Genomic DNA, 22,764 nt, shown 5'->3' with positions numbered 1-22,764 from the left:
ATGAGGCCTCTGCACACCAAGCCCTTCACTGTGCCTGATGTGGAGAGGATGAATGGTGCATACCAGCCCCACCCCTCCCACCCCCCCCCCCCAACTCCAGCACCAGGAACTAGAATATGTAACAAATTTACCCATCTGCCCACCAATCCTCTCCACTATAAATGACACCAAAAAAGATCCTGCCAATGAGAGGAACTGCAGGACAGCTCTGAGATACAAAAAAAGGAATCTCTGGTTGAGCAATGAGATACCAACACCAGGACAAGGGCCATGGCTGCTTCCCAAGCAGAGGAAAACACAGCTTTAACTCTCTTTAGGCACCTGATGGAATGATAAGCTGGAGAAATTCAGGGTCAGAGTGGAAGCAATCAGTCATATCTGGACTCCTACCACAGGGAAGGACTAGGGCAACACTCACAACACTCCATTCACATGACTTGGAAAAACCTCAGCGTTCCCACATCGCTATAACTCCCTACCCAGCTGCACTTTCCCCACAAGGACAGCCATAGTTCCACAATATGGCTCACCACCTGAAGGGCAGCTGGGGACAGACCACAATTGCCGACCTTCTCAACAATGACCAATTGCTTTAGTTGTATAATACGAAAGTCTGTCGACACTGTGGTTGAAGTAAAAGCACAATGCTGAAGAAACTCAGCAGGCCAAACAGTATCTTTTATATAGCACAGGCATGTGAATGAGGTCAAAGAATAATACAGCAGGGGTCAAGGGGACCCAGCGCCCCTTGTTGGGGGTTTGGGGGGCAATGTCCCATTTGGAAAATTTTTGAGAATGTACACACAAAATTAGCAGCTTTAGGCCATTAAAAAAATCACTTTAAACAAAATCAATTGTTTAGTTTTTACTTACAGTGAGCATCAGACAGACCCTACCATCTGCACCCAGACTCCAAGCCTCTTCCAGATAACCAGGCATTACCTGCTTGACCTATGCTCAAACCAGAGTCTTCAACTGACCCTAAGCAGTACTTGCCCATAACCAGCACTCAGCAGGCTAACCAGTGCCCTTGCCCAACTTGCATCCAAACACCAAGTAGTAACTACTATCCTGTACCCAATCCCCAAGCAGCAACGCTGACCAATCTGCACCCAATCCTAAGACAACGCCCCTACCCAACCCGTCCTCAATCCCAAGGCAGCAACCCTGTCCAATCTGCACCCAATCCCCAGACAGCGCCCCTACCCAACCTGTCCTCAATCCCCAGGCAGCAACCCTGTCCAATTTGCACCCAATCCCCAGACAACGCCCCTACCCAACCTGTCCTCAATCCCAAGGCAGCAACCCTGTCCAATCTGCACCAAATCCCCAGATAACGCCCCTACCCATCCTGTCCTCAATCCCCAGGCAGCAGCCCTGTCCAATCTGCACCTAATCCCCAGACAGCGTCCCTACCCAACCTGTCCTCAATCCCCAGGCAGCAACCCTGTCCAACCAGCAACCATTTCTTTGCAGTGATGCCCATCTATTACTCGGGGATTTTCTTCAGCTAACCTTAAAGCAATTAGTCATCGTTTCTTCACACGTGGTTTTTGAGATGTGAGTAAAAACTCAAGGGAGTGCCACTGGCATAAACGGCATGGCATGGCAACACGTTGGAAATGCTTTGTAACCAAGGGGGAGTGCATGGGGATGTGCCGCCACTATACCGCAGGAAACGTGGCAACCAAAGTTCGCACTGAACTGAATGAGCAGAGGGAGTCATAGAGGGAAAGGGCACTGAATAAATGCAGAGGTGGATTTTAAAAACACAGAAATCTACGGAAAATTTAGATGTCCAATAGCAAAGATTAAAGCAAAAAAACAAAGCAACACTTCACTTGTGTATCCACAGGATTGATTTACTGCATCCAGTGTTCTTTGTAGCCTTCTCCACATTGGAGAAGGAGCGCAGATTGGGATATCACTTTTCTGAGCACTTTCGCTCTGTCTGCATCAGTGACAGGGACTTCCAGGTGACCAACCATTTCAGTTATGCATCCCACTCCCATGTCTCTCCAAGGTCTCATGTACTAACCCTCCAAGACCACCTGTAAATTGGAGGATTTGCCAACTTTCTCCCCCTCCCTTCCAATCCCCCATCTTCTTTCCCTCAGCTCTCCACCCCTTTCCCTCTCTATTCACCTAGCTATCCCTCCACCCCCTGCTTGCTGCTTTGCCCTCCCTCCCTTCTCCACCTATTACCTCAAGCCTTGGCAACCATGCACCTCCCCCTTACCTTTTTATTTAGACCCCTGCTGATATTTTTCCATACCTTGATGAAGGGCTCAAGCCCGAAGCATCAGTTATGAATCTTTATTTTTGCTCTATAAAGAATGCTGTTTGACCTGCTGAGTTTCTCAATTCTTGTGCTTTTATTATGACCAATTGTTTTGGCAGATTCAATTTTCAGACGATGAAAGACACAGGAGCCACAGGTCGAGGCTAGAATTTGCTGCACGGTGAGTGGTTTGCTGGCCCATTTCAGAGTCAACTGCATTTTCATTCTTCTGGAGGTATTGGGAATCAGTCCTATCCAGTCAAAGATATTTGCTATAAAAGCACAGAAATGCTGGAGGAACTCAGAGGTCTTGAAGCATTCACAGGAGGCCAAGATGCATACTGACGGTCACAGGAGGTCAAGATGCATACTGACGTTCACAGGAGGCCAAGATGCATACTGACGTTCACAGGAGGCCAAGATGCATACTGACGTTCACAGGAGGCCAAGATGCATACTGACGGTCACAGGAGGTCAAGATGCATACTGACGTTCACAGGAGGCCAAGATGCATACTGACGGTCACAGGAGGTCAAGATGCATACTGACGGTCACAGGAGGTCAAGATGCATACTGACGGTCACAGGAGGTCAAGATGCATACTGACGTTCACAGGAGGCCAAGATGCATACTGACGTTCACAGGAGGTCAAGATGCATACTGATATTCACAGGAGGTCAAGATGCATACTGACGGTCACAGGAGGCCAAGAGGCATACTGACGGTCACAGGAGACCAAGATGCATACTGACGGTCACAGGAGGCCAAGAGGCATACTGACGGTCACAGGAGGCCAAGAGGCATACTGACGGTCACAGGAGGCCAAGAGGCATACTGACGGTCACAGGAGGCCAAGAGGCATACTGACGGTCACAGGAGGCCAAGAGGCATACTGACGGTCACAGGAGGCCAAGAGGCATACTGACGGTCACAGGAGGCCAAGAGGCATACTGACGGTCACAGGAGGCCAAGATGCATACTGACGGTCACAGGAGGTCAAGATGCATACTGACGTTCACAGGAGGCCAAGATGCATACTGACGTTCACAGGAGGTCAAGATGCATACTGACGGTCACAGGAGGTCAAGATGCATACTGACGGTCACAGGAGGTCAAGATGCATACTGACGGTCACAGGAGGTCAAGATGCATACTGACGGTCACAGGAGGTCAAGATGCATACTGACGTTCACAGGAGGCCAAGATGCATACTGACGTTCACAGGAGGTCAAGATGCATACTGACGTTCACAGGAGGTCAAGATGCATACTGACGGTCACAGGAGGCCAAGATGCATACTGACGGTCACAGGAGGTCAAGATGCATACTGACGTTCACAGGAGGCCAAGATGCATACTGACGGTCACAGGAGGTCAAGATGCATACTGACGGTCACAGGAGGCCAAGATGCATACTGACGGTCACAGGAGGTCAAGATGCATACTGACGTTCACAGGAGGCCAAGATGCATACTGACGGTCACAGGAGGTCAAGATGCATACTGACGGTCACAGGAGGTCAAAATGCATACTGACGGTCACAGGAGGTCAAGATGCATACTGACGTTCACAGGAGGCCAAGATGCATACTGACGTTCACAGGAGGTCAAGATGCATACTGATATTCACAGGAGGTCAAGATGCATACTGACGGTCACAGGAGGCCAAGAGGCATACTGACGGTCACAGGAGGCCAAGATGCATACTGACGGTCACAGGAGGCCAAGAGGCATACTGATGGTCACAGGAGGCCAAGAGGCATACTGACGGTCACAGGAGGCCAAGAGGCATACTGACGGTCACAGGAGGCCAAGAGGCATACTGACGGTCACAGGAGGCCAAGAGGCATACTGACGGTCACAGGAGGCCAAGAGGCATACTGACGGTCACAGGAGGCCAAGATGCATACTGACAGTCACAGGAGGCCAAGATGCATACTGACAGTCACAGGAGGGCAAAATGCATACTGACGTTCACAGGAGGTCAAGGTGAATACTGATGTTCTCAGGAGGTCAAGATGCATACTGACGTTCACAGGAGGTCAAGATGCATACTGACATTCACAGGAGGTCAAGATGCATACTGACATTTCGGTCCTGAGCCCTTCCTTGAGTATGTTCCTCCAGCATTTCTGTGTTTTTCAGCACCTGCAGACTTTCATGTTTCACTCCAGGGATATTTGTTAACCCGATGGGATTATTAACAATCCACCTCTCCATTACCAATGCCCTTTTCAAAATCCAGATGTAATTAACATGACTCAAAGTGGGATTTCAACTTCTGTACCTTTTGACCTTTGTCATAGGTTTTGAGATACAAATCCAATTCTATTCACAGCACCAGTGACCCTGGTTCAAATCTGGCACTGCCTGTTTGCACGCTCTCCCCGTGACATTGTGGATTTCCTCCGGATGCTCAGGTTTCCTCCCACATACCAAAGATGTGCCGAGTTAGTAGGTGTAATTTGGCAGCGCGGGCTTGTGGGCTAGAAGGGCCTTTTACCCTGCTGTTATCCATTAATTATAACATTAATGTCTGTTAAATACCATTCCCCTCTGTCAACAATCCAAAATGTAAGCATGTGTCTTGATCCTGAAGACTGCTTGTGCTACCATTTCACTGCCCAAGGAAGCCAATTCCACCTCGGGCTTCTCCAACCAACTCATGAGCTCATGACTAGTCAATTAACCCAGAACCCCAGGTTAGAAGTCATCATTTTGACTGCATACCTCTAAGAATCGTAGGGATTTAAAAGCAGAGATCCTCACAGGTGTCTGAAGAATGGGTCCTGGGGGATGCACCAACTGGAACAAAAATTAACTGATTATTTATTTGCACAGAGACAAGCAGACTGCAAAGACATTTGCTTTAAAAGCACAGAAATCCTGAAGGAACTAAGAAAGTCTTGCAGCGTTCACAGGAAGTCAAGATGCATACTCAGGAGATCAAGATGCATACTGACGTTCACAAGAGATCAAGATGCATACTGACGGTCACAGGAGGTCAAGATGCATACTCCATATACTGCCCTTTCAGGAGTTTGTTCCTCCAGCATTTCTGTGCTTTTACTATATTGACACACAACAGTGAAATAATGGAATGCTCAAGAACATCGATTTCCACCACTCTTGCCAACACCAAAAACTTATATTTGAATAATTGAGAAGGGTTACGGGGAACAGATGGGTAAATGGAGCTGTGATCCAGGCTCAATGTGCTGGACGGCTCACTCCTGCTCCTAGTTCTTACATGTAGATCACCCAAGAAATTCCTGTAGTTAGAACATAAAACCCTTCATGGGGTGTGCAGTGAATGACACACCTCCCAACCATCCAAATGACATACAGCATTCCTGATGGCTGAATTAATACAAAATGTGTATGTGCCTCACCACTGTACAAGAGATCAAGAGCCTCGAGGTAATGTGGCAGCTCCATAAGACTATATGTGGAGTATAGAGTTCAGTTCTGCTCACCTCATTGTAGGATGTGGAAGCTTTAGGGCAGACATTCTCAACAAGGGCCCTACAGTCCCCCTGGGGATCACAGCACATTTAAGTAAAAGCTTTGTTTTTCGTGTCTTCTCACATAACAAATATTTTTTTAATGTAGTTGGTAGGACAGAATGGCAGAAGAAACCAAAACTTGACTGTTTCACAGGGAAGGGGGCCCATAAACTCTACTCAAAGTCCAGTTTGGGAGTGGCATAGCTACAACAAAAGGTTGAGAATGGCTGCTTCAAAGGGTATAGAGGACAAGATGCTGCTTGGATTAGAGAACTTGTCTTATGAAGCAAGGTTGAGTGAGCTCGGGCTTTCCCCTTTGGAGTGACGGAGGATGAGAGAAGATTTAATTGAGGTGATAGATAATGAGAGACATAGAGGCATAGATAGGGTGGACAGATGCCATCTTCTTCCCAGGTCAACAGAGGCCAGAGGACAACTATTTAGGATGAATGGAGGAAAGTTTAGGGGAGATGTCAGAGTTACATTTTTTTTTTAAAAACAGTGGTGGATGCCTAGAATAAATTGCCAAGAGTGTAGTGCAGGCTGGTACAATGGGGACATTTAAAAGACTCTTGGCACAAAGCATTGGAGAGACAATGTAAAATGATCTAGACTATGGTGGTGGGGGGGGGGGGGGGAAGGGTTAGATTGATCATGGAGCAGGTTTATATAGGTTGGCACAGCATCATGGGCTGAAGGGCCTGTGATATACTGTACAGTACCATGTTAGACACAGAGGAGGAAAGCCTCAGGAACACAATAAGGTCATTGAACCCATATGTGTAGCGGTCACGAGTTGAAAGTAGAACCATCACAGCCATTTTGTAATGAAACTCGTTTGACTTGATTATTTGACTTCCCATATCCAACACAATTGGATTTTTCAATTGGACCTTGCTTCATTTGCAAAGATAGTCTCTAAAAGTTCAAACGCTAATTATCTACCCCAGTCACTTGTAACCTTTTTTTCAGCTATGACCCCCTGAGGACTCCGCTACTGACTACACAAAAAACATTAAAACATTTATGATTTCAGTCCACGGTCCATCTTAAATGTGCTGTGTACCCCTGGCTAGGGAGGGCACACATGTGGTTCCCGTTGAGAATGGCTGCTCTATCTGATTCTATACTCTCCTTCATCAGAGGGCTAAATTTTGCTTATTAATGCAAAAAAATACCTACTCTACAGATGTTGCCTGTTATGTCAGGTGCTTCCAGCATTTGTTTTAATTCATATTAAAACCCAGCAGAATCAGTTATGATTGGACTCATCATTATCCCAGTTTTCAGGTCAGCCACGCTCTCTGGTGGCAGGAAAGAAACCACAGCGTAAAGTAAAAGCTCTTGGGTTCTCCTTGATGCCAAGCAAGTAATAATGTTAACTCAACAACATGAAGGTAACATTACTAGTCTTGACCCTGCAAGAGAACCCATGACAGGGAAGTGAAGTGGGAACTTCTCTCTGTATCTAACTTGTGCCGTAGCTGTTTGGGAGTGTGCGATAGGACAGCTTTATCCTCACCCCTGCCATCCCTGCTTGATTGGGCATCATACTGGCATCAGGTGAAAGCCATGACAAAAACAAATTTCCAAAGTGCAAGAGAGTACGGGGCTAACAATACGGATGGAAACTGAACTGTTCAGCGAAGACCAACCAACCTTCAGCGAGATGGTTTTCTGCAATATGTCGAAAAGGAACTGCACATCCAGGACTGAGACAGTGTCCAACGGGTGGGAGGGAAGAGCGACAAAACCATGGTGGTACTTGCTGGCCAGGAGATGCTGCTCAAAGAGTTGGTGGAGGACCTGTAGGCCAATGGTCAACAGGGAGAGAGTACTCGTCCCACTCAGCACTGAGTCACCTGGAGAAGACAAGAGAGATTTGGTCAGATTATGAGACAGGAGCAGAAAAAGGCTATTCTGCTCACCCAGCCCAGCCTTCTCCCCATAACCTTTGATATCCTAGCTATAGAGACAGCATGGTTAGTATAGTGGTTAGCGTAACACTAGGACAGCGACCTGAGTTAGAATCTGGTGCTGTCTGCCAGGAGTTTAGAGTTCTCTATGTGTCTGCGTTTCAAAACGTACCAGGGTTGTAGGTTAATTGGGGTATTTGGCTGGCACAGGGTCGTGGGCCAGAAGGACATGTTACTGTGCTGCTTGTCTAAATTTAATCAAGAACCTATCAATCTCTGCCCAAATACACCCAATGACTTGGCCTCCACAACTCTCAATGGCCACAAATTTCAGATTTACCACCCTCTGGTTAAAGAAACTCAGCATCTCTGTTCTCAGCGGATGCCCTTCAATCCTGAAAAGCCATGCCCTCTTCTCCTCGACTCTCCCTTGCTACATCCTTAGCAAGGATGGAGATGCCCAGGTCCTCACCTCCTATCCCACCAGCCTCTTCATTGAAAGTTAATTCTTCACGGAAGCTGCGTAACCTGCTGAGTTTTTCCTGCTTTGATTTCAGATGTTGCAGCAGCTTTAATTTGTTTTCAAATCAGACTCACCATCGTTTTTTAGCAGTTTTGTCAACCTTTGCACAAACACCTCCTCCCCAGCTCTGGATGCCATTGCCTAGGAGACAGAGGACAAACTGGAATTAGAACACTTACCACATCCTACACACAAGCATATCCAAAGTACAATTGGCCAATGACAGAGGAGCCAAAGAACAAAATAGAGCAGGAGCAGGTAAACGGCAGATGGAAACACTGCGTTTTGGGCAACCCAAGTGGAATACAAGTTGCTCTTCCATTCTCACTTTTCTTTCAAACCCACACCCTCCCACCCCTACCCCAGAGTTGATGATCTCCCCATCTGTGTCCCCATCTCATTTGTCCAGCATCCTATCACCTCTTGGGCCCCATTCAAACCCGTCTCATATTTCCACCTCCCCACTTCGATTTTAAACTTTAAGAAAAATTTTATACAATCTTATACTGTGCCCCCCCCCCACATTTTTCTTTACATTGATGAAGGGCTCAACCCCGAAACATTAGTTATGTATACAGTGTTTATCTCTGCTATATAAAGTACACCGTTTGACCTATTGAGTTTCTCCAGCATTGCATTTTTACTTGCTATCTTCCCATTCCCACTGGACCAGGCCCAAAACATTGATGACCTTTTCTCTCTATGGTTGCTGCCCAAGTCCCTCCAGCTTCGGTATGACCCCTCCAACCTGTATGACTCATCTTCCTCCACAAGACTCCCCTTTTCTCCCTCATAGTCTGGCACCTCCCTATCAGTCAGTTAACCTTCACCTCACCCTGGTTGACCAATCCCCCAATGGCCTATCTAACCCTTCCCACTAAATCCTCATACTTGTCCTCTCCCCTCAGTGAAGTGTCTTGGCCCATAGGATCAGCCTTCCTTTCCCTCCCACAGATGCTGCTTGACCTGCTGAGGTTCCTCCACAGCAGATTGCTTTTTGGTCTAGATTCTAGCATCTGCAATCTCTCCTGTCCCTCCACTTTCTCGTTTCCCAGAACAATGGCATTGCTCAGAACTGCAACAGTAGAATACAAGCAATAGGCTAGCATGAAAGATTAAAATGCTTCTCTATTCATGCACAAATAAAAGATCCCTAAAACGGAGATCCCTCAACTGATGCAGAAATAATCAGGAAATGGCAGGAAAGTTAAACAAATATTTTATGTCTGTCTTCAAAGAAAATCCCTTGCTCTCAAAAGAAATCAATGGTACTGTAGTAAGAAAGACTATGGTCTCATGCACTACCAGAGTGAGACGATCCTGAAATTGGAGAAACAATTCCACATATTCAGTCTGGGCATCTTCCAACCATCAACTTCTCCAGTTTCTGTTAGCACCTCCCCCCCTTTTCCCCAACTATGCCCATTTCTCTTTTCACTCTCACTCCGACTCTCTCTCCCTCTCTTCCCCTTTCCCTCTCTCCATTCCTCCAGCTCTGCATTCACAGAGCCCCCCCTCCCCCAGTCAATTCTCACCTTTCCTCTTAACCGTGCCCAATGATCCCCTTTTATCTGTTGGTCCGGGCTTTCTTCCCCCTTCTCCCTCAGTCTTTTAATTCAGGTACCTGCTCACTTTTTACTCATACCTTGAAGGGCTCAGACCTGAAACGTCGGTTCTATAGCTTTTCCTCCTACGACGCTGCGAGACCGGCTGTGAGTCCTCCAGAACTTCTGTGTTTTTACTACAATCAAAGCATCTGGACGTTGAGAGAGACATCCTTATCTCAACACCATGCCACTAGACATCTCTTTCCTGTATTCTGTCTGATTGTTATTGCGCGGCACATCACTGTGGTGCTGTCGGTGAATATGATGGAGTTGGAAGTGTATGTAGCTGTATTGCTGAGGTAATAGAGGCCACATAGTATGAGACTAAAAACATCTCCATGAAGAGCACTGGTGGCGCGTGTGATCATGGAGGAGATGCTGTTCCCCATTTTCACTAATTGCAGTCTGTTAGAAAGGAAGTCAAGGATCCATTTACAGAGGAGATGCTAAGTCCTAGAACCCCAAGTTTGGGAATGAGTTTGCTGGGAACTACGGCATTGATATTGCAGGAGTAGTGTAAGAATAATCGTCTGACACAAGTGTCCTTAGTAAAACACAAAAGTCTGCAGAGGCTGTGATTGTAATAAAAACACACAGAAATGCTGCAGGAACTCAGCTGGTCTCACTGCACCCATAGGTGGTAAAAAACATACTGTATTACCAATGTTTCAGGCCTGAGTCCTTCTTCAAGGTATAAGTACAGGAAAGCATCAGAATAAAGACCTAAGAATGCAGAGGAGGTGTCCAGACATGGACCCTACAAGATCGGCTGAGTTTCTCCAGCATTGTATGTTTTCACGTGTCCATGGCATCCAGGGAGGAATGGAGACAAGGGAGAAGGCCCTCTCTGGGAAATTCACTGGCTGTTAGAAGGCATGGTTAGGGTGACGCCATTACAGCACCAGCGACCCAGGTTAGAATCCAACGTTGTCTGAAAGGAGTTTGTATATTCTCCCCATGTCTGTGTTGGCTTTCCCAAGATGCTCCAGTTCCCTCCCACCCTTCAAAATGTACAAGGGTTGTAATTTAGATGTAATTGAGTGGCACCAGTTGAAATAACCAGAATCAACTTCTACCGTGTGGTAAATAAAATGTAATTTCAAATTTAATTTAATGGAAAGGATGATCCCATAGCATGGAAAATGCAAGTTCATCCACCTTAGTGAAAAAAAACCAGAACTTTTTGTTTAAAATGGTGGAAATAGGCCTGGGACATGACTCATTGAAAATCCATGCAGATACACAACAATTAGGAAGGCAAATGGTCAGTTGGGCTTCAAACGAGCCTGCAGCTGACGTGAACTTTACCCCTCCATAAATCTTCGTCCGCGAAGCCAAGCCAAAGAAAAAAAGGGACAAGTTACAGATACAAAAAGTAATCAAGAGAAAGCAAGGGATATGATTGAATACTTTAAAAAACAGCAGTTTTAGATATTAAGGCAATTCAGAGATGTGGATTACTGGAGGAAAATGATACAGCCATGAATTCAATGGGGTAGGATATAAAGGGCTAGATGGTCATCTTCAGTTTCCTTTCCATGTTTTTATATTTAAATTTAGACATCTAGCAGAGTATCAGGCCCTTCCGGTATTATTACATGGTGGACACTGTCAACCAGGAGACAGCGGGTCTCGTTATCTACTTTCTGCATCAGGTCCTGGCGACAGACCGGTCGGTGCAAGGCATTCAAGGCCCTGTTAATCTGCACATTTGGCTTCTCCCACCACGAAAGGGCCATGCGATTACTGCAGATGGATGGCCATAAGCTTTGTCTGCTTTTTGAACAGATCTGAGGGGAGAACAGATTTTCTTGGAGCAAATGCCAGAAGACACCCGCCTCCTGTTAGCAGATGTAGACTTCAGAGACCCGCGCAAGGGGGCTGCCCAAGCAGACGTACTGTGGTGCACCAAACAAAATGGTGGAACCACCATCGAAGTTAGTGCCCAGCCCTCCCACACCCAAGCAGCAAAGGCTGTAACACCCACACTAAGGGACAACACCACTTCTGAGTCAGTGTTTTAAAATCATCAAAGATGGGGTCCAGAGTCCCTCCACTATGCTAATTGTAGGAAAATGCCAGGACCAGCTGTTGCTGGTTGGCTACAGCAGATGGTCACCATAATCCCCTCCTCTATGTTTGGGACAAACATACTGGGTGTACATTCCTGGTGGATACAGGATACAGGGGTGGAAATAAATGTCCTATGCACCACCCCCCCCCCCCCCCCCCCCGAGTCACAATACCCGAACTAGAAAAACAGGACCAGAACTTGTGGCAACCAACAGCAGTACCATCTGCACCTATAGCACAAGAACCATCCCCTTGCAGTTTGGTTCCAGCTGCTTTTATGCTGGCTACAGTATTACAGCCATTTCTGGGTGTAGACCTCCTCCTCGTGCACTACCTGCTCTTGGATCTGAAGGGACGATGGGTCGATGTGAAAACATTCCAGACTTGCTCCCTTGGTGAGGCCAGGTTATCAGCCCCACACCTGGACTCCGTCACTTATTCCGACAAAGTTCGCCAGAGTGTTATCGGAGTTCCCATCTATCATCACACCTCAGTTTTCCTCACAGACCCCAAGCATGGCGTGATGCATCACATCCCCAAACAGGGACTTCCCCTTCATGCCCAGGCCTGCAGGCTATGCCCAACAAGGTCTAACTCACAAAATTCAAGAAAATGGGAGATTGGGATTGTGTGATGTTCTGACAAACTGTGGACCTCCCCACTCCACAGAGTGCCCAAGTATGTGGAAGGGTAGAGACTGAACAGTGACTATAGGAAGCTGATGGATGCCACCATGTCTGATCGCTATCCGGCACCAAACATCCAGGACTTTACAGCCATCCTGCAAGGGCGTGCATCTTTTTGAAGATTGACCTGGTCCGAGTTTGAGTTCCTCAGGATAGCGTTCAGGCTCAAAATACGCAGCACCTATGTTCCAGCGCCTGATAGATGCAATAGGGTGAAATCTGGACTTGCTGTTCATCTACTTGGATGACACACTTAGCGTCAGACGCTCCCGCCAAGAACATCTGACACATCTAAACCTGCTTCGCCACCACCTAAGCAAGCTATCAACTGCACCAAGTGCCAATTTGGCTTACCCACCATCAACTTCTTGGGACATGTTAGGTCTGCTTTGTTCATGAATGAGTGAGACAAACACCAGACTGAGTCGAAATCAGGGTTCTTTGTTCTTTATTACCGGATTGTAACACTTGCAACTAACAAAGTTAGTCGGAGAATGCATTCTGCCGTTATCAGCAAAATGGTGTTTTTTTATACCTCAGGATACGTACTTAGTAAATTATCATACCATGACATTGTCCAATGAATAAACTGTTGCTACCCTTCTCTGTTAGTCTGCTGCTCATCATTCTTGTTAGTGCAAAGCTTATCTTGAGTGTACAAGGTCACATCTGCATTCTGTTACTCCTTAGTACTGGGTGACTCCTTCTCCGGTCCCATCTCATGATGTTTTTACCTTACAGACACCAGATCAACCGCTTTGGAGCTGTTCCTCTGCCAGCAAAAGTGAAGCCATCTGCCAATTCGCCAGGCCCAGCACTGTTAAAAGCCTGCAGGAATTTGTTGGGATGGTTAATTTTTAACCACTGTTTCCTACCCTCAGCAGCCCAGTTCATGCAGCCCCTTTTCAGCTTGATGTCTGGCAAGGTCAAAGAGATCACCTGGACAGAGGAGGCCACAGCACCTTTCAAACAAGCCAAGGACGCACTAGCAAATGCCACGCTCCTGGTCCACCCCGGGATGACAACCCCACTGTTCTCACTGTGGATGCCTCCACCATGGCAGTTGGCAGTGTGCTCAAGCAGCTCATTAAAGGCCGGTGGAAGCCGCTCACTTTCTTCAGCCGGCACCAACAGCCCTCAGAACTTAAGTACAGCGCTTTCGACAGGGAGCTGCTGGCCCTGTACCTTGCCATCCAGGTATTTCCTGGAAGGGAGAGAGTTCACAGTCTTCTGACACAACAAGCCCCTCACTTTCTCGTTTGCCAAAATGTTGGACCCATGTCAGCCCATCAACACCACCACCTGTCATACATCTCGGAGTTTACCACCACAATCAAGCACATCTCCAGGAAGAAAGTGGGGCGAATGTGCCGTCACGTACCTCCATCCAATCAGTGCACTGTCTTTGGGGGTGGATTATGCGGCATTAGCTGAGGTGCAACGATGGGACAGCGAGATGCTGGTGTACTGAACTGCAGTCTCAGGATTCCGCCTCGAAGAAGTACCTAATGGGCCTGAAGGTAACAAGCTCCTTTACAATGTGTCCATCGTGCAACCTCAGCCCATTGACCCAACTACTTGGGGGGGTGCCAAGTCTTTGACGCCTGGCATGGTTTAGCCCACCCTTCCATCCAGGCAACCACCTGGCTGATTAAAGAGAGGTTCAAGAGGCACGGCCTAGGCAAGCAGGTCAGGCACCGGGCCAGGACAAAATTCAGAGGCACGTGAAGGCCCCACTGCAACCCTTCCAGCTGACACATAGGAGGTTTGAGCATGTCCATGAGGACATTGTCGGCCTACTGTCGTTTCAAGAAAAGCAGATACCTGTTGGTATGGTGGACAGGTTCACAGGTGGCTGGAAGCTATCCCAATTGCTGATACAGCTGCGGAGACGCGTCAGATCCCTGATTACCAACTGGGTGGCAAGGTTCAACTCCCAGCTCACATCACTTTGGACAGGGGTGCTCAGTTCACATTGGCTTTGTGCTCTGCACTGGCACAATTCCTTGGAACCCTGCTTACCACAGTCTAACGGCCTGTTGGAAAGTTTCCAAAGGTACTTGAAGTCAGTCCTGACGGCACATCTCCGAGGTCCAGACTGGGTTGATGAACTCCCCTGGGTGCTGCTTGGCATTCGCATGGCACCCAAGGACCTGGCCACATCATTGGGTGAACTGGTTTACAATGCCCTGCTCACAGTTCCCGGTGAGTTTGTGCCAGGAGGACACACCTACAGCAGTCCTAACTAAACTCCAGGAGTGGCTTGGAACACTTGACCCAGTCCTGACATCCTCATTCATGCTCAAGGACCTGTTGTCCAGTGTGTAAGGGGCTGCAGGGGCCTGCTGCACAGGTAGGATACACAGGTCCCGAGCAGCTCCAGTTTGTAAATGCCTATTGACCCATTTCCTTTGGAATTCTGAAACCGTGCACATAGCAAGTCAATTAGGTATGATTAAAACAATAGTTTTCAAACTTTTTCTTTCCACTCACATACCACCTTAAGTAATCCCTTACTAATCACAGAGCACCTATGATGGCATATGCTAAGGTGATATGTAAGTGGAAAGAAAATGTATGAAAACCACTGGTCTAAATGAATTCAAGAACCAGGTCTCCACCACCCTTTGAGATAAAAAATTCCAAACATTCACCACCCTCTGAGTGAAGATGTATTAAACCCCATCTCAGTTCTCAATGCCGACGCTTTTTTTTTGTATAACTACGGCCCTACGAATATTCCTTAGATCAGGAGAAACAACCTCTTGACACAGCCTGTTAACACTTTTAAAGAATTATTTTTAAAGTCTCATTGAGACTCACAGCGTTACTCCAAAGGCTTCAACTGCCCCGTCCTAATGCCAGCAGCTCCTTAGACTTTAAACGGCCTGTTAAAGGAGCCAACGGTCATCGTAAGTACAATGCTGTAGCCACAAGGTCTGTGCCCAAGATGGTAGTACCTGTGCTCAGCAGTGGCTACGAGGGATTGCAGACTCCGAGGAGCAGCAAACCAGTGCGGGGCACCAGAAACGGAGAACAACCCCCTTTGAGAAGGGGAAGCATGGGAGATGACCCTATAGAATGGAGGCAACAATGGCAGATCAGCAAGGGGCTCAGCGGCTGAGGGACCTGTAGGCAAATTGTGGTAGGGGATCCGCATGGGCTGCAGGAGATGGACTCATGCCAACCAGAATTCAAGAGGGTGCTGAGGACAAGAAGGTCTCCCGAAGGGGCCTCAGTAGCTCAAAGGCTTCCTGATCGTATCGGATATCTGGATTTGGAGCTCCGGTTGCTAATGGATTGAACAGGAGTCTTAGCAGCTGTAGTGGCTGCGGGAGCACCGGCGGTGAATCCATGGCCACCGGCGGTGAATCCATGGCCACCGGCGGTGAATCCATGGCCACCGGCGGTGAATCCATGGCCACCGGCGGTGAATCCATGGCCACCGGCGGTGAATCCATGGCCACCGGCGGTGAATCCATGGCCACCGGCGGTGAATCCATGGCCACCGGCGGTGAATCCATGGCCACCGGCGGTGAATCCATGGCCACCGGCGGTGAATCCATGGCCACCCGGCGGTGAATCCATGGCCACCGGCGGTGAATCCATGGCCACCGGCGGTGAATCCATGGCCACCGGCGGTGAATCCATGGCCACCGGCGGTGAATCCATGGCCACCGGCGGTGAATCCATGGCCACCGGCGGTGAATCCATGGCCACCGGCGGTGAATCCATGGCCACCGGCGGTGAATCCATGGCCACCGGCGGTGAATCCATGGCCACCGGCGGTGAATCCATGGCCACCGGCGGTGAATCCATGGCCACCGGCGGTGAATCCATGGCCACCGGCGGTGAATCCATGGCCACCGGCGGTGAATCCATGGCCACCGGCGGTGAATCCATGGCCACCGGCGGTGAATCCATGGCCACCGGCGGTGAATCCATGGCCACCGGCGGTGAATCCATGGCCACCGGCGGTGAATCCATGGCCACCGGCGGTGAATCCATGGCCACCGGCGGTGAATCCATGGCCACCGGCGGTGAATCCATGGCCACCGGCGGTGAATCCATGGCCACCGGCGGTGAATCCATGGCCACCGGCGGTGAATCCATGGCCACCGGCGGTGAATCCATGGCCACCGGCGGTGAATCCATGGCCACCGGCGGTGAATCCATGGCCACCGGCGGTGAATCCATGGCCACCGGCGGTGAATCCATGGCCACCGGCGGTGAATCCATGGCCACCGGCGGTGAATCCATGGCCACCGGCGGTGAATCCATGGCCACCGGCGGTGAATCCATGGCCACCGGCGGTGAATCCATGGCCACCGGCGGTGAATCCATGGCCACCGGCGGTGAATCCATGGCCACCGGCGGTGAATCCATGGCCACCGGCGGTGAATCCATGGCCACCGGCGGTGAATCCATGGCCACCGGCGGTGAATCCATGGCCACCGGCGGTGAATCCATGGCCACCGGCGGTGAATCCATGGCCACCGGCGGTGAATCCATGGCCACCGGCGGTGAATCCATGGCCACCGGCGGTGAATCCATGGCCACCGGCGGTGAATCCATGGCCACCGGCGGTGAATCCATGGCCACCGGCGGTGAATCCATGGCCACCGGAGGTGAATCCATGGCCACCGGAGGTGAATCCATGGCCACCGGAGGTGAATCCATGGCCACCGGAGGTGAATCCATGGCCACCGGAGGTGAATCCATGGCCACCGGAGGTGAATCCATGGCCACCGGAGGTGAATCCATGGCCACCGGAGGTGAATCCATGGCCACCGGAGGTGAATCCATGGCCACCGGAGGTGAATCCATGGCCACCGGAGGTGAATCCATGGCCACCGGAGGTGAATCCATGGCCACCGGAGGTGAATCCATGGCCACCGGAGGTGAATCCATGGCCACCGGAGGTGAATCCATGGCCACCGGAGGTGAATCCATGGCCACCGGAGGTGAATCCATGGCCACCGGAGGTGAATCCATGGCCACCGGAGGTGAATCCATGGCCACCGGAGGTGAATCCATGGCCACCGGAGGTGAATCCATGGCCACCGGAGGTGAATCCATGGCCACCGGAGGTGAATCCATGGCCACCGGAGGTGAATCCATGGCCACCGGAGGTGAATCCATGGCCACCGGAGGTGAATCCATGGCCACCGGAGGTGAATCCATGGCCACCGGAGGTGAATCCATGGCCACCGGAGGTGAATCCATGGCCACCGGAGGTGAATCCATGGCCACCGGAGGTGAATCCATGGCCACCGGAGGTGAATCCATGGCCACCGGAGGTGAATCCATGGCCACCGGAGGTGAATCCATGGCCACCGGAGGTGAATCCATGGCCACCGGAGGTGAATCCATGGCCACCGGAGGTGAATCCATGGCCACCGGAGGTGAATCCATGGCCACCGGAGGTGAATCCATGGCCACCGGAGGTGAATCCATGGCCACCGGAGGTGAATCCATGGCCACCGGAGGTGAATCCATGGCCACCGGAGGTGAATCCATGGCCACCGGAGGTGAATCCATGGCCACCGGAGGTGAATCCATGGCCACCGGAGGTGAATCCATGGCCACTGGTGGTGAATCCATGGCCACTGGTGGTGAATCCATGGCCACCGGTGGTGAATCCATGGCCACTGGTGGTGAATGCATGGCCACTGGTGGTGAATCCATGGCCACTGGTGGTGAATCCATGGCCACTGGTGGTGAATCCATGGCCACTGGTGGTGAATCCATGGCCACTGGTGGTGAATCCATGGCCACTGGAGGTGAATCCATGGACACTGGAGGTGAATCCATGGACACTGGAGGTGAATCCATGGACACTGGAGGTGAATCCATGGACACTGGAGGTGAATCCATGGACACTGGAGGTGAATCCATGGACACTGGAGGTGAATCCATGTACACTGGAGGTGAATCCATGGCCACTCAGGGACACTGAAGGGACTATCGTGCTTCTCTTTCTCTCACACTGTAAGAGGCACCACGCAACACTTTTTAAATTTTAGATGTACCACAGTAACAGGCCCTTCCACCCCATGAATCAGTGCAGCCCAATTACAACCAAATGACCTATAACCCCCCATCCATTTTTGAAGTGTGGGAGAAGCCCTTAGAGGAAACCCACGCAGACATGGGGAGAACTTACAAACTCCTTACAGACAATACGGATTCGAACACTGGGTCGCTGACGCTAATTAAAGTATATCGCATATGCTACATTTTTAATGTATTATTATGTTGTAGCGGTGGCTACACGGCTCCTGCAATAACACACGCAACCAGTGAGCTCAGTGAGCAGACTCGTTTATTGCAGGCTGCTGGGCTGCACTTATACTCCCAGCCCGGACCTGGCTGAGAATCGGGCTGGAGGGCGCTGACGTCACCCGGGCGTCACGTGGTCCCCCAGCGTGTGTTTCTGAGCCCCGAGCTGGAAGGAAGGGAAACCCCCGATGGCACCATTTTGGCCGGCTGCCCCACCGCGTGGCTTACAAGCGGGGCCGGTTCGCCTGCCTCGTGGTGAGCCGCCACAATGTGACAATAAACGGAACCTTATACCTTGAGATCGCCTAATATTCTTAAAAACTCTCAAGAATATGGTTCCAATTTACATACTCTTTCCTCATACTGCAGAGAGCAGTCCCGTGAAACTTTGCTGCACCCTTTCTGACAAGTACACACTAACAACATGTGTTCATCCAGTTTAGTAGTGTAATAGGGTCTGGTGGCACATCATACAAATCTTCCAGGATATAAAGAGAGGTCATCAAAAGATTGGCCAGAGAGCTAGGTTTTAGCCAGCTCTTCCCTCCCCCCATTGGGATCATCTCAGTGAGAGACCAAAAAACACCACACATTTGACCAGAAGTAGCAAGTTTTAAGGCACACATAAAAGAAAAGGGAGAGGAAAGTCCAGAGTTCTGGCAACAGGTTGACAGTGGCGGAACAAATTCAGAATTGGTGCAGTGTGGTCATTGAGGACAGAGATAGGTGGCAGAGAGTAGAACAGGTAGTAGGAGATGGAAAGGGAGGGGGTGAAAACGTGCTGAAGGGTTGCTTATAAAAAATGTAATGCTGAGGGAAGAGAGGCAAGGCAAAGAGCTGATGCTAGAATCTGGATTAAAAAACTGGGAGAACTCAGTGGGTCAGGCACCAATGTGGACACAGAGGGATAGTCGACCACCCCTTTGCCACCACGGATGATGCCTGGCCTGCTGCAGTTTGCCTTTTTTTTACTAACAAGCACGAGGTCTGGGTCCTCTCCCTGCAAGATTCTCTTGAGATTACAATCAAAAAAGAAACAGAGACTTACGACGGAGTACCATCTGCTGGAGTACACTGCTTTGCAAGTATGAACATTTTGACTCGGGAACCTCTCAGGACTTTTAGTGTCTTCCAACCAAGCTACTGTCAGGGGCTTCCGAATGAACAGAGCCCAAGCCTTTCTGAAATAGCAGGCATACGTCTTCACAGGGTCCATTCTCAGTTCCATCTGGGTTTCAGTGTGTGGGCAGAAACTTGCACACTGCCTCACAGTTCATGCAGGCTGCAGTTAACAGCCCTATCAGGTGCTAACAGCACCATTGTGGAGGTTCCCTCATGGTGGCTAATGCAATTAACCTGCCCAATCAAAGCAGCTCTTCAAAACAGAGAGGATGCAGCCAAGGCAGATGAGAGTTGTTGGAAAAGTCCAGATGGAAAGCTAGACACACACACACACATACACACACAGAGGGAAGTATTTTGATAAAGTACAGCATAAACTTCCAACCCTGCTCAAGACCCTGCTTATCTCAGTCCACCTCGACACAAGACTGTGTAATCAGCCATTGTTCATAGATAGGTGAGCAGCACATGCCTCACATCATGTGAGTGAAGATAGCTGTTCTACTCCTGAAGTTTCGGAGCAGTGTTGAGGGAATGGAGCACTGGCAGCCCTCAGTAAGGCAGGGGCCAAATTAAAGGAGGGATTTAAAGAGGCAAATAAACTTTTTCCCCAAACTGCCCTGTCCAAGAGAAGCTGTAAATGTGGCTCAAGCCATCACACTTGCACTTCCCCCACCCTACCCACCCACCCCCCTCCATTAACTACATCTACAACTACATCCGGCTGCCTTGGAAAAGTAGCCAACAGTTTAAAAGACTCATCCCACCCAGCCGCACTCTCTCTCTTCAACCCCTCCCATCAAGAAGCTTCACATGTATGAGATTGTACTTACCAATCTAGACACGTGTGAGTTGATGCATTTGGATGGTTGAATTTGAAGGTGGAGTACATAGTTAATGGCAGGATTTTTTAATAGTGTGGAGGAACAGAGGGATCTTGGGCTCCAAATCCTTAGATCTCTCAAGGTTGGCGCACAGGTTGATAGAATAGTTAACAAGGCTTTTTAGTATGCCATCTCTTCACTCGCCGGGAGATTGAATTCAAGAGCCGAGAGGAAATGTTGTAGCTCTCTAAAACTCTAGTCAGACCATACTTGGCAGTATTGTGTTCAGTTCTGCGACCTCAAGAATCGTAACCTGCACAGCTACAGACCAAAGTGCTGTATAGACTGGGCAAATTTCTTCCTGCTACAGAAATTATAGTTTGAATGTCTTCCTATGTATATTATTTTGTTATACTGAAAAAAAAACAAGGCCATTCAGCCATCTTGTCTTTGTAGTATTTGGAAATGTTTTATGAAAGTATATAAACTCATGACAAGGTGAATGTCAATCTTGTCTCCCAGAGTATAAAACTTAAAGGGCATAGATTTAAAGTGAGAGAGAAGGAAGATTTAAAGCAGTGGTTCTCATACTTTTACCCCAATTCACATATCACCATAATGTAATCCCTTACTTTCCACTGAGCACCTATGGTATAGGATGCTGTAGGTGCTCAGTAGTTAATAAGGGATTTATTAAGGTAGTATGTCATACCCACACTCCTGTTCGGCTCCGAATCATGGGTCCTCTACCGGCATCACCTACGACTCCTAGAACGCTTCCACCAGCGTTGTCTCCGCTCCATCCATTGGAGCGTTTTCATCCCTAACGTCGAAGTACTCGAGATGGCAGAGGTCGACAGCATCGAGTCCACGCTGCTGAAGATCCAGCTGCGCTGGGTGGGTCACGTCTCCAGAATGTAGGACCATCGCCTTCCCAAGATCGTGTTTATATGGCGAGCTCTCCATTGGCCACCGTGACAGAGGTGCACCAAAGAAAAGGTACAAGGACTGCCTAAAGAAATCTCTTGGTGCCTGCCACATTGACCACTGCCAGTGTGGGCTGATATTGCATCAAAACCGTGCATCTTGGCGCCTCACAGTTTGGCGGGCAGCAACCTCCTTTGAAGAAGACCGCAGAGCCCACCTCACTGACAAAAGACAAAGGAGGAAAAACCCAACACCCAACCCCAACCAACCAATTTTCCCCTGCAACCGCTGCAACCGTGTCTGCCTGTCCCGCATCGGACTTGTCAGCCACAAACGAGCCTGCAGCTGACGTGGACTTTTACCCCCTCCATAAATCTTCGTCCGCGAAGTCAAGCCAAAGATGGGGGAAAAATGTTGAGAACCACTGGCTTAAAGAGAACCTGAGCAGCAACTTTTTTTACATAATTAGCTGCGAGAGAACAGGTAGAGGGAGGTACAATTGTATGTTTGAAAGAAATTTAGATCAGCAAATAGGAAAGTTTCAGAGGGAGACGGGGCAAAACGCAGGCGAATGAAACGAGCTCTGTTATGCATCTTGGTTGGCATGGACATTGGGCTGAAGGGCCTGTTTCCTTGCTGTACAACCCTTGATTATTGTATCAAATATATTCTGTTCCCAGCACCCCATTAACTTCTGTGTTTTATAGTTCATTTAAATCTTGTCAAAAGTTACTCCAGCTCTCCTCTCAGGATCACTGCAACCAGCAACAAGATTCAAAGTTCCTTTATTGTCATTTAACAATACAGAAAATGATTACAATACAGATTTATTGTCAGAGCACATGAATGACATCACATACAGCCCTGAGATTCTTTTGCCTGCTGGCCAGGCAGTATTAACACTTATGGGCAGTGTAAAAAAAAACTGACTCAGCGTACACATGTAAACAAATTGACTGCAATGAGAGGGGGGGGGAGGAGGAGAGGGGGGGGGGGGGGGAGAGAGGGGGGGGGAGAGA

General features: G+C 49.1%; 1 protein-coding gene across 2 annotated transcripts in view; it reads right to left on the bottom strand.

Moving 5' to 3' along the window:
* Positions 1 to 14,083, bottom strand: part of stk11ip (serine/threonine kinase 11 interacting protein) — a 125,862-nt gene extending 111,779 nt beyond the window's left edge. The window contains exons 1-4 of one of the 2 annotated variants that reach the window (XM_069935989.1): positions 13,972 to 14,083; positions 8,299 to 8,365; positions 7,445 to 7,647; positions 5,010 to 5,084 (exon numbers count right to left, since the gene is read on the bottom strand). In XM_069935989.1, coding sequence (XP_069792090.1) covers positions 5,010 to 5,084; positions 7,445 to 7,647; positions 8,299 to 8,365; positions 13,972 to 13,977 — 351 coding nt within the window. In that variant the 5' untranslated portion in view covers positions 13,978 to 14,083. The remainder of the gene's footprint in view (positions 1 to 5,009; positions 5,085 to 7,444; positions 7,648 to 8,298; positions 8,366 to 13,971) is intronic. The other variant, XM_069935990.1, reaches the window with a different exon arrangement.
* Positions 14,084 to 22,764: the final 8,681 nt, after the last annotated feature.

The sequence above is a fragment of the Narcine bancroftii genome, chromosome 4, assembly GCF_036971445.1.
Source record: "Narcine bancroftii isolate sNarBan1 chromosome 4, sNarBan1.hap1, whole genome shotgun sequence".
NCBI lineage: Eukaryota > Metazoa > Chordata > Chondrichthyes > Torpediniformes > Narcinidae > Narcine > Narcine bancroftii.
The sequence above is the reverse complement of the archived record's forward strand: the minus strand, read 5'-3'. Positions and strand labels throughout refer to the sequence as shown.